Genomic DNA, 12,398 nt, shown 5'->3' on the forward strand with positions numbered 1-12,398 from the left:
CGGCCGTTACCTCCGACGCCACTTCCTGTCCGTCCCTCACTCAGGTCCCCTCGGGAACAAATTTATAGTAACACACACAAACACAAGTCTTATTTGTGTCTTAAATGGCCTATTTACGCTTATTTGGACGACTATATTGGGTCATACCAGTGTCAAGGTGACTATAGGGGTGTTAGTTCTTGTCCAGAGGTCTCTAATAAGGTTTAAAAATGTATTTCGAAGGTCGTAAACAGGACGAACATATTCCATTTATTAATAAGGAATCCTACATTGCGGAAATTCACTTAGCACTGTGATCCGGAACCAATTAACGAGGGATTAATGTATACCACATTTCCTGTCAATCATACACTGGTGGCACATATTTCTCACTCTCCAGGGGGCACCACTGAGCAGGGGTTTGCCTTCGGGACTGCAACAATCTGTACATTTTTGCCAGCATACAACCACTGGATATGATTTTTAGTATTACAATTTAGAATAACAATTCTAAAGAATAATAATATGATGCAAAACAATTTCAAGAGGGTCACTATACCACAAAGATGTTCTTTCATGACATTCCGTTCATTGCTTGGCATATCTTGACCTGCATTGGATTGATTTTAATGAATTAAAATGTGGCACCCGTCATTTTTTCAGCGGAACAGGAATACCTATAGATTTTTTTTTTTTTTAAACCTTGTAAAAGTGATGTGGTGGGACCTTGGCTCACTCATCTACACGTGTAAATAACACACTCACACACACACTTGCAATAAACTCTAAACTCCATGTCATTAAATGCAAATTGCAAAAGAGCAAATTATTGGTTTACACAGCACGTACCATTGTGGTGTAGGGAAAGGTGCCAAAAAGCTCAGAGACCCATTTTCAACTCCAGAAAGAAAAAAAAAAAAAAAGTTCGGCTTCCAAAAAAAAAAAAAAAAAAAAGTTCGTGTGAGAAAAGGAGCTCGCTTTCTTTCTCAGCTGGGTCTTCCGGCACCGCCAGCAAACATTGCTTTCAAACGTAAACTGCAGCCTGTAATCCAAGTTGTCCGCTGCCTCCTGACTTCTTCATGCAAGGTGCGTCATATTTCCATGAAAGTCCACTTTTGGCTACTGTTGTGGAGTCTACTTCTCTGCCGAACCGCTCAGCGGACCAGCTTGCGTGCGTGCATGTCCACCTGCGTGCCTCAGCGGAAGTTGAACCATGATCCAAAACAGAACGGACCGAACCGGAGCGGGGACGCGCCGTCTCCTCCTGCAGCCGCGGCCGGAGCGAGCGGAGCGGAGGGCGGCTGAATTATTAATAACCGCAGCGGTGCACTGTCTGTCGTGCTCAGTGAGGAAGCAGGGCGGCAGCTGGGGGTTTAGAGGAATTAAATACCGGCTCAGAGTAAAGCATGGACGCAGGGGGATTAGCAGCCTGCGCCGGCGACAGCGCAACTATTGGGCCGACACACACACACACACAGGACGGGAGGGAGCGGGGCTCGGTTCGGGTGCCGCGGTGCCGCTCGTGAAAAACACTTTATTTTTGGAGAGGGGGGGTGAAATGCAATATACGCAGGAGAGGGGAGCAGTTAAAGTCATTTCACTGATTAACCGAGGCTGCATAAGGACGTCCCAAGGAAATAATCGTTTTTATACCTATATCACAATTTAGGCTGCTCCTTTTTAATGGACTAAGAGTGGCAGGTGTGACACGTGACGCAATCTGCAGTGCAATGGATGAATTGATCTCCTTATAGGAATATATTGAAACTGCATGGTCTACTGGCCACAGTATTGCCTAGTAACCCCCCCCCAAAAAGTGTATTGTATTCACTTTGCTGCTGGGCCCTGCTTGGTCCTGCAGAGGCAATACGTTGGGGTGGAAAAGGATGATGCAAAATATTTATTTGCTACGAATATAATATTATTTGGAGTAGTTGGGTGAGTGCTATGAAGAATGAATGCATTAATATCACAGCCTATATTAGAAGTGTGCAAAAGACAGGTGGAAAAGTGAGTTTTGATTACTTTTCAAATACTTAGCTTAATGTGAAAATATTTTAAAAAGCAGTCACTCCCTTTTCTTGAACAAACACTTAATTTCCTTTTTTAAATGAAGTAAATTACATTATTTTTTTACAATTTTTCCATTGTAATTGAACACGCACGTGTAATTTAGTCAATCGTCATTTCAAAGCAATAAAAGTCACACATAAATAATAATATTAAAGATAAAAAAAATAACTCGGCTGCTCTGAATTTACATGCTGTCACTAAGGTCCCTCACGAGAATGTGCAAAATGGAAAATTGCAGTTGTGTGCATTTTAAATGGCTTTATTCGTGTTTAAAATGGAAGGCCGTGATTTGTCACTGAAGCCTCTAGCACTGAAATGAATTCGACTTTTAATATATGCGCTTTAAAATGATGCCATGTCCAGCCAAGAATAAAATACATTTTGAATGAACAAATGACTCCCCCACCATTTAAAACACGTTCAATGCCGAATTAACAATACTAATCCCCCCCCTCCCCACCCACCTCCTAAAAATACGATACAATCTCATCAGTAAAATATGAATGAGGTGTCAAACGTCAAAATTGGCTTTATTTTGGCCTTAGTGTGATCTTGAACCATAAAAAACACTCTTCAGCTTGCTCTAATAACCATAAGGCCCAAAAGCTTAATGCGCCGCTTCAATAATCTGCTTAGCAAAAAAAAAAAACAAGCTTTTTAACGGATTTATTGAGTTTTGAACTAATATTTCATATTTGTAGTGAATAGAATATTATAAGTACAACATTATACGTTGAAATGGTTTGGTTTCATGTGTGTTGCGTTCTTCCACGCGCATTCGGATGTGAGGAACGCACGCTTGCGAAGTCCACCGCGGCATCTATTCTATATACTGCATTAAGTGTATATCTATAATACATATATAGCCTTGGCTGGAGCTTTTAACACCAACTTTGAGACAAAAGTTCTTCTGGGCAACGGTCCATTTAGGAATGTTGACCTTGGCAGCGCCACGAGAACCTTTCTCTCATTTCTTTGAGAGGGAATGGGCCGCATTTGACATCAGCCAAAAATTGCCTTTATAGTTTTATCGATTTATATTGCAGCCATAAAATAATATAAAACATTAACTGATTGTATGAACAAAGTGAAATGCAGGGAAGGTGCGACTTCAGGCTATATTTGAAAACTATTACAGTGTTATTCCCTGGGATGGGAAAAAAAACTGTTTTTAGTCCAACTATATCAACAAAACTGCCTTTGTATTCTTTAATATGTCCATATTGTACAATATGCACGATTTCATGTGATTGCAGGGATGAAAACATTGATCATTTAACAGTTCTGCTGATTATTCCAGGAATGTTAATAATAAGTGGGTGACATATTATGAAAATGCATGCAGTCCAAGTGTTTTAAAACAACACAGAATTTATGAAAGAAAGGCTTTCATAATAAAATAACTGTGACAAATACTTAATGTAGACCCGCTGTATATGACGCCGCAGAATCATTTGTAGCTTCTAATGTGTGATTTAAAGGGGCCTTTTTACACATTCCATCACGGCATGTGATCTTCAAGTAGCTTATAGACTGATTCATCTTTCATATGCAGTATGGTCTTAATTAGTTCAGCTAACACTCTCTACTTAATTACCAAACCACCCTTTTAAATGTATTGGACTTTTAAAAGGGTGCGACAAGACTCAACTTTGAGTATAAATGATTATTTGAGCTTTGTTAGTGAAAAAAAAAAGCTTCTATGTACATGATGTGTTTTCTATATTCTAAAACAGCACTTCATTTGTTTTAAATGAAGCAAGCGTGTGCTTGGAAATTGGGTTGACCACAGAAACAAGCATTGCGCTCCACCGTGATGGACCGCATGAGTATTCAATCTACTTTTTATGTGAAAACACCGGTGGCCGATGTGTTTTAACATGGGTCAAACTTTCTCTTATTATAATTTGACGGGTTTGTGACCTTTTTCCCCCATGTCCCAAGTTGACTAGTGCTTGGCATTGTGGTTGTTCTCACTCGTGGATTTCCCGAAACACAGTGGATCCCTGCATAGTCGTTCATTTTTCAAATTAAAAAAAATATTCTTATGAGTTGAGGGAAAACCTGCCCAAATTTTTTTGCTGAAACTGTAACTCATTCACCCTAAAGTCTGTAATAATTAGAACTTATTATTATAGTGTAAATGTGTGGTAATAAAGCATAAAATGTCAGCATAATCCATGACCACATAATAAAACAGAAGACAGTACATGTTGGTGTGAGGTTTGAATGGCTCGTTTGCGCCTTGTACTTCCTGCTGGTGGCGCCACATCCTTCATTCACTTGCAAGTCTTCGAATTGCACATTTTTGTGATTTTTGAGGTTGTATTTATGCCCTACAATGTCGGCCAAATGTCCTGCACCTTCTCAGGAGTTTGGCAGGAAACGTAATCGCCTGAAAAAGGTAATGAGGCCGCAAGAAAAGGTTGAACTTACATGTAGAAGGGAGGAAAAACCTTTGCTGCCGGGAGTCGCTATTATGGCGTGAATGAAAGCAGTGTCCCATGTAAAGAAAAAGGAGAAGGAAATCACATGTTTTTAAAGCTTAAAAGCATCAGCTCACGCTGTGCCGTACAATTTCATGACCTTTGTTGCCATCGTTCATTATTATTCGTTCGTGGTGAGTACCTTCACGTTTTCCAGTTTAAAATGTGTTTAATAACTGTAACGACCGCGCTTCTGTGCAGCTAGCTTGTTAACTCGTGAACAATGGCAATTAAAGAGATGGGAGTGTTATTGTAGCTGAATTGAATCAAATAATTACAATGACTCACATTGCAAATGTTCCGTAACATGCTGATGTTGACCGAGTGTTGCCGAGCGGGCTGGAAGCGGTGCTGCTCTGAGAGAACCGGAGAGGATTTTATTTATTTTTCATGAAAGTTGGGAAAAAATGGGAAACATATGATAAACTATTAAAATGGGAGGGTGCAGGCTAAGAAGGGTAAAATACGGGAGGCTTGACAGGTATATGGCCTACGGACGCAGCAGTGGCCTTCTCTGCTGGCCTACACACTATCTGACCTACATTTACAACTTCAATTCAAGTACAGTATTTGTCTATGAAATTAAATTTTCTTCCCAACCGGCTATTATCTTCATTTGGTAGCATGTCTCTCAGTTGTATTGTTTTCAGTACATGTATGTGTTTCTTTTTTTTGTTTTTGTCCAATGAGATTTCAGCTTTTATGCGTTGCTATGTGCAATCCGCCTAGGGCCTTCAGAATCAGGAGTGCCGGCCTATGCCACTTCCACACTGTCATTACTGGGGCTGTTTCTTTAACCAATCACATTTCAGATTCACCTGACAAGGTGACATCGCAGTAACGTCATCATTTTCCCGTCCTATTCCCTAACGCGCACCAGTGCACTTGAATGCATCATGAACGGAACAGCAGCATTAAAGGAAAACTGCACTTCTTTTATTTATTATGCCCATCATCCATCACCCCTGTGTGAGACATGAACACACGTCTTTCTCTTTTCTGTGCGTTCTAAAGATAAATAAAAACAAACAAACAAACGAGGCAGCTAATTAATGATATTCTGCCAACAAAGCCCGCTATTACAACACCTCAGCAGCAGTAGCGGCACCGCCAATATCTAGCGTTACCTTTCGGTAGTGGCCTGAGGCAATGTGAGCGAGTGTGTGGTGAAGCAAATCGCTAGCCGGCTACTAGCTAGCCAGTGTGGTGTGGCGAGGTGTCACTCCGCCAGAAAAGTAGTTACTCGGCGTTGGAGCCTACAATAATGCTGTAGCTTGGTTAATACTTGTATGCAGGTCACAACAGAGCCTTGTTGGCAGATTTTGGAGGTTTTTGGAAGTTTTTTCAGAAGGCTTTAGAGGCGGAATATTTGCGTTCCATTAAGTGCATAAGCTAGCCACCTCTTTTTATATCTTTAGAAGGCACAGAAAAGAGAAAGACGTGTGTTCATGTCTCACGTAAGGATGGTGGAAGATGGGCAACTTTTTTTTTTTTTTTAAACAAAGTGCAGTTTTCCTTTAAGAAGCACTTGTTTGATACAAGCTTGTATAGTTTTGAATCCAATTACCTTGTACAGGTGTACCTAATAAAGTGGCCAGTGAGTGTATATTCTCACACACACACACACACACACACACCTGCAGGCAGAGTGGTGAAATTAACAACTCCTGATGCAGATGGCTGATTGGTGGAGCCTCGGGCCCTGCAGCTTGCTGATTGGCTCTGCAGAGGATTTGACTAAGTGATGCTCAGAGGAGCCTGCACACGTGTGTGTGTGTGTGTGTGTGTGTGTGTGCTCCGGCTTGGATCTCTCAGGGTATCCCTACATACTCCTCCCTTATCAGGCAGCGACAATGCCCAGCTAGAGGAGTGCTGCTCTCATGAGGGCAGGACTACCAGCAAAGTGCTTATCTTCTGCTGGCAAAAAAGGCTTTTATAGGTCTGATTAACTCACCGTTTGCCCCGTTCATGGCGGGGAAAGTGAGAACTGGTGCGTAATTGTGATTGTAGATATGTGAGCATGTGTGTGGAGGTGGGTGTTTACGAAACTGCCGTGAAGCTGCTGCCATCACGGAGCTATAAATGCATTCATAGTGCTACATTTTTTAAAAACTGACGATTTGGAACACCCTTTTAACAGGGGTGTCCAACGCGCGGCTGGGGGGTGGGCATGTGCAGCACGTTTATTATTCTAAAAATACAATTACATAAGAAACCTTGAAAAAAAAGACAGCAAAAACGGGAAAAAGGAGTAAAAAGGCGGAAGGTCATGAGAAAAAGTTGATAGGCTGATACTAATGGAAATACCGTGCATCCCCGCGACCCTGAAAATTAGCTGATTTTTGGTTATTTTTTTATTTGTTGTTTTTTTTCCCCAGAGAGAACCTATCTCATTCAACCTAAGTCGGTAATAATTTTTTTAATTAGTGAGAATATAAGTACATTTTTACATGTTTATGCTTCTATGACAATGTATTTTTTTGTCAAGTGTTGAGATTTCTCACCGTGTTTGGAGGTCCTTGAAAGCCCCATAGTTGCGTGAGGCAGAGTGAAACGTATCAGATGCAGATAGAGCTTAATAAATGCATCTGTTCCTCAATGATCCTACATATTATCATTCAGGAGTGTTAAATATCTGCACGTGTTATACACATATACATATGTGTTTATCAAGCGTGTGAGGCATATTTAGGGCTTAAACCGGGATTGTGCTGCGAGAGAACAACGGCATGGGTCAATGACATTCTCAATTACTCACCCATTTCAGCATTCGCTGGTAAGTCTGGAACGAAACCCAAGTGGGGATCTACAGTAATACATGTCACCTACAACACAAAAGCTGAGAAGCACGCTTCAAATGGAATTTGTTAGAAAATCTGCCGGATTAGAACTTTCAAAATGGCCCACGAGTCTTTTGATTTGTCAGTGTGTGCCCCTCGGTGGAAAAAGTTTGGACACCCCTGCCCAATGCAGTGAAATAGTACAATTTCCTCTGGTTTGGGGTCCAGCCCGTACCACTGAAAAGTATCATCTGTGATGGGGGGAAAATGCGTGGAGGTGGGGAAGGGTCTCCAAACGCTCCCAACATCCTCCACCCCACCATCAACACCATAGGAGAAAGCAGAGCTGCTATAATCTCTTTTTTTGGCGCTCTATGAAAGCGAGAGGAAGAGCCACAAGGGCCTTGGTCCACTTAGATGTGCTGCCCCTCACCCCAACAGTCTAAGTGTGTGTATGTGTGTGTGTGTGTATCATCTCCTTCTCGATTTTTTTCTGAGCCTTATCCTTCTCTCATCCTGCACGGGACACACTCTTCTATTTGCTGTCTTCATTTTGAACGAGTATCGTTTCTCAAGAAGAGCCTCTCCATTGTTGCCTGTGTAGATTATTACCTTCACCATACAAGGCAGGGATGTACTGTAATAAAAATAACTACTTTCAAATAACCAGTAACTAGTAATATAAAGGACTGTATGCAGTGGAACCTAGGTTAGCGTCATTAATCAGGTTTTCCCATAAGAAATACTGTAAACCCAATTAATCAATTCCGGACACTCCAAAATGTTAGCACAAAACATGTTTTTGTAGTTTTACCATTATAGTTTTATATGCAGAAAACAATTTGAAATGCATCCCTCGCTACTTTGCGGCTCGGGTTTCGTGGCTTCACTCTATCACGGGATTTCAAAATAAACCAATTCATAATTTATCGCTGTTTCGTGGTTGACTAGGGCCTATTATTAGTGGAAAAAAATATGCATATTTAAGAACATCTGACATATTGTTGGCCTAATTTAAGCATTATCAAGCATAGCAAAAATACAAATGTAAGGTATTCAGAAGAATAATTCTATATTGGTCACTGGGTGTTAGTGATGTTACATTGATGAGACAATAGCTACCGTAGGAACAAAAAACACAGTGCTCTCCAAATGCTAACGTGTAAGTTTATGTTATGTCTTATTTATGTCTAATGTGTCTTATTTTCTGTTATTATGTCTACTATATTGGGTAGTATGAGTGTAAAGGTGACAATAGGAGTGTTATTTCAAATCGAGAGGGCTCTAATAATGTTAAAAAAAGGTATTTAGAAGGTTGTAAACAGGTTTTCTATGCTCTAACGATGAAAATATTCCATTCATAAATAAAGAATCCTACTTATCAGGGTCGGGAATGAATTACCCACAGTAAAATAGGGAATTACTGTAAATACACTGAAAAGACGAATGATAGGGATAAATGAACATGTAATGCCACTTTTACTTTGATTGAAGACTTGATTGTTGACAAAGACAAACAGCAAAAGGATGACACCTTCATACTTTGCTACAATTAATTTCTTTTCACTTCTCGTTTCTCATCTTCTTTATGCAACTTTCTTTGGCTCCATTGAGAGTTATTTTGCAGCCGTGACCCATAAGAAAGGGAGGGACTTTGAGAGCATGCTAACATGCTAAAGTTTTGTCATAAAGACACATTACGAACACAGTTGGACTCACGCAGTGTATTAATAACATGACAAGATGCTAGCCGGGAAATGTAAGCGAACCAAGGCAACATTTTTGAGTAATTTTCAAGGTAAACCAAAAAACACCAGGGTGCTTGTTTGAAATCAAACACTGATGCCCATACCACACTAGGGCACCAAATGTTCATCCTCCCTCTCTTATATTTTTAATTCTACTTGGCGTATATTTGGGTTGAGTGTTTGCATTGTGGGAATAACATATCTGTCACTATTGTCACCTGCAGAGTTAAAATAAGGGACATTTACGGGAAACTACTGTATTAAAATGGGAGTGGCGACAGAAGAGAAGCGCAAAATACAGTATTTCACAAGTAAAAGTGGAGGGTTGACAGGCGTTGTCATCCCCATCCCTTATTTCTCCCTATCATCCGGTCTTTTCCCTCTCTATTTTTTCCAATGGTGTCTCCTCTGTGGTGCCATTTTCTATTTGGTGAAACATCCAAGAGAACATGAATATTCATGACGAATCCACCCTGTGCCATCCACTACACCCCTCCTCCCAAAAAGGAGAACACACACACACACACACACACACACACACTCACTCACCCACACTGGGCCCTGCAGTTGAAGGCAACACTTGGTAGTGGCACATGGCGAGACAGCTGTTGCAAGCCAAGCCAGACATCTGTGCGGTGTATAGCGGAAAACGAGGAGAATCAAGGGGACAGAAAAGCAAATGATCTGTGTTGTTAGAAACAAAGACATTAGGAACACAGAAGATCACCAGATATTGGTGGAAATGTTGATTTTGTAGAGTGGGAAGTGGTTTGATATCAGGGTAAAGGGGAACCGCATAGACAGACATCGTTAGGCGGCGGCGGGGTCACCCCGGTGAAAGGACAGGGAGGAGCCAGGCGGAGGCAAACGGCCACTGATGGTAGGGTATGTCTGGGGGTGGATAGAAGACAGTGAGATGGGCAATGGAGCACCTGATTATTTGTGACAAGAAAAAGTTCCAAAAGATTGTATTTTGACAGACTGAGCTCACATCCCCCAAAAAACCTCTGCCCTTCACAATCAGTGAGCGAACAAATGCAAACAAGAATCTTCATGGCTAAACGGAGGTTCATTTTTGATCCAAATCCAGAATTTCTTGTGTAATGTAATAAGATCCTACATAAGCGCAACAAAAGACAAGCTGATCTGATCAGATTTGTCAGAGATATCAGCGTTTTAAGTGATTTCCCATTAAATTGCTGCCAAATGCACAATTGGATCAGCACTGCGAGAAACTTGGTGTGGAAATCATTGCCTCTGATCCTGAATACATACACCTAATATCATCCAAATCACATAATATTGGATAAAGGCTTTTTTAATGCACAGTGAAATGTTCATAAATGATTGTTGTAATGAAATCATCGCTGAGCAAATTGGCTGACTGAGTGAAGCCTGTGAGGCTGCTGAAAACCTAAGCAGATATAAGCAATACAGTGTCTCAATTCGGCATTCGCAGCCCACAAATTTGTGGATTTTTGGTCCAAAAATATATATTCTTATTTCCACAGAAAACACGTCTCAACGCTTGATCAAAAGATATCATCAGGGAAGCATAAATACATAAACATGTAAAAATTGTGGGTGTTCTGGTATGCTGTCCATTTGACCTGTATTATCATGCATTTATAAATTATTACCGACATCGACCAGAATCCATGCAGGCAGAGGAGATACTTTATTTTGATGGGGACATGACGCGGCAAATCTTATGTGAGGGCTAACAAGGAAGAAAGGGGGCAGCGAGTGTAGTGGTACAGGGAGCAGCGCTGCCAGGAATTCTGGGCCCCGTGAAAAAAATGGGCCAAGGTGGGCTGTTGTCGCCACATCTTTATTTTTTGGGGCCCCTGACTAGGAATTGTCGTAACCTTTACTCCCTTGACAGCGCCCCTGGGTGCAGGCGAGGAATACGCAGAGCAGAGGCGGCAAACAAAAATGAAGAAAAGAGCGCAAAATGAAAAGGAAGCGAGATCTGTCTCCATTTTTGGTCTCAGTAAAGCTGAGTGAAGAGTTTGTAAAAATGAAAATATCCATCAGAGTAACAAATCTGCACAGATATCTAAGGACCCTCCACCCGTCCATGCAACTGTTAAGAGCATGGCTCAATCGAGCTTGTCATGCACTCATCATGGACAAATGTCCTGTCAATGAAAACACACATTTCTAATTATTAAATTAGGCAAAAATATAAGGCTCATTGGAGGGTTTTTGAGCATGAACCGCCTTTTTAAGGTCATGCCACAGCATCTCAATAGGATTCGGGTCAGGACTTTGACTTGCTGGTGTGTTTTGGATCATTGCCCTGCTGCAGAACCCAAGTTGGTTTCGGCTTGAAGTCACAAACACATGGCCAGGCATTCTCCTTCAGGATTTTTGGTAGACAGCAAAATTCATGGTTTATCACAGCAAGTCTTCCAGGTCCTGAAGCAGCAAAACAGCCACGGACCATCACACTACCACCACCCTATTTTACTGTTGGTATGATGTTCTCTTTCTGAAATGCAGCATTACTTTTACACCAGTTGTAATGGGACACACACCTTCCAAAAAGTTCAACTTTTGTCTCGTCAGATCACAGAGTATTTTCCTAATGGCCTTGAGGATCATCAAGATTTTTTTCTTGCAAAATTGAGTCTTAATGTTCTTTTTGTTCAGCAGTGGGTTTCGTTTTGGAACTCTTCCGTGCAGGTGGTCTTTGCCCAGTGTCTTTCTTATGGTGGAGTCATGAACACTGACCTTAACGGAGGTCTGCAGTTCCTTGGATGTTGTTGTGGGGTCTTTTGTGACCTCTTGGATGAGTCGTCGCTGCGCTCTTGGGGTCATTTTGGTTCATGTTTTCGCCATTTATGGCTAATGGCTGTCAGTGTGGTTCGCTGGAGTCCCAAAGCTTCAGAAATGGTGTTGTAGCCTTTTCCAGACTGACAGATCTCAATTCATCTCAGTCATGTAATGTTTTAAAAAGGATTTTGGGGGGGTTCTAAGTTTTTCTCTCTCTTAATAATAAAAACTTTCATTTAAAAACTTCATTTTGTGTTCAGTTGTGTTGTCACTGACTAATATTTAAATTTGTTTGATGATCTGAAACATTTAAGTGTGACAAACATGCAAAAAAAGAAATCAGGAGGGGGGGAAAACACTTTTTCATACCACTGTATATGTGACAGACAGTAAGCTTGATCTGCTCTTTGAAAACAATATTTGCCATTGAGTTCCTCTTATGGACAAAATGAAAAAAAACATAAGCCGTGCAAACAAAAGTTGAGAAAGTTTCAAGCGACTTGTGTCAGATCCTTGCAGAATGTTTGTGTCACTGAGGCACAGAGTGTCCACAG

The 12,398-nt window shown here is 41.1% G+C and overlaps 1 protein-coding gene across 12 annotated transcripts in view; it reads right to left on the reverse strand.

Moving 5' to 3' along the window:
* nfixb (nuclear factor I/Xb) overlaps positions 1–12,398 on the reverse strand; it is a 213,468-nt gene that overhangs the window by 198,032 nt on the left and 3,038 nt on the right. For 3 of the 12 annotated variants that reach the window (XM_054758691.1, XM_054758688.1, XM_054758683.1), the window contains exon 1: positions 829–1,440. The exons of 8 other annotated variants lie outside the window; for them this stretch is intronic. In XM_054758691.1, the coding sequence (XP_054614666.1) occupies positions 829–831 (3 nt within the window). In that variant the 5' untranslated portion in view covers positions 832–1,440. Of the gene's footprint in view, positions 1–828; positions 1,444–12,398 lie in introns of those variants that run through there. One more of the 12 variants, XM_054758680.1, reaches the window with a different exon arrangement.

Source organism: Dunckerocampus dactyliophorus, chromosome 18 (assembly GCF_027744805.1).
Source record: "Dunckerocampus dactyliophorus isolate RoL2022-P2 chromosome 18, RoL_Ddac_1.1, whole genome shotgun sequence".
In the NCBI taxonomy this organism is placed as follows: domain Eukaryota; kingdom Metazoa; phylum Chordata; class Actinopteri; order Syngnathiformes; family Syngnathidae; genus Dunckerocampus; species Dunckerocampus dactyliophorus.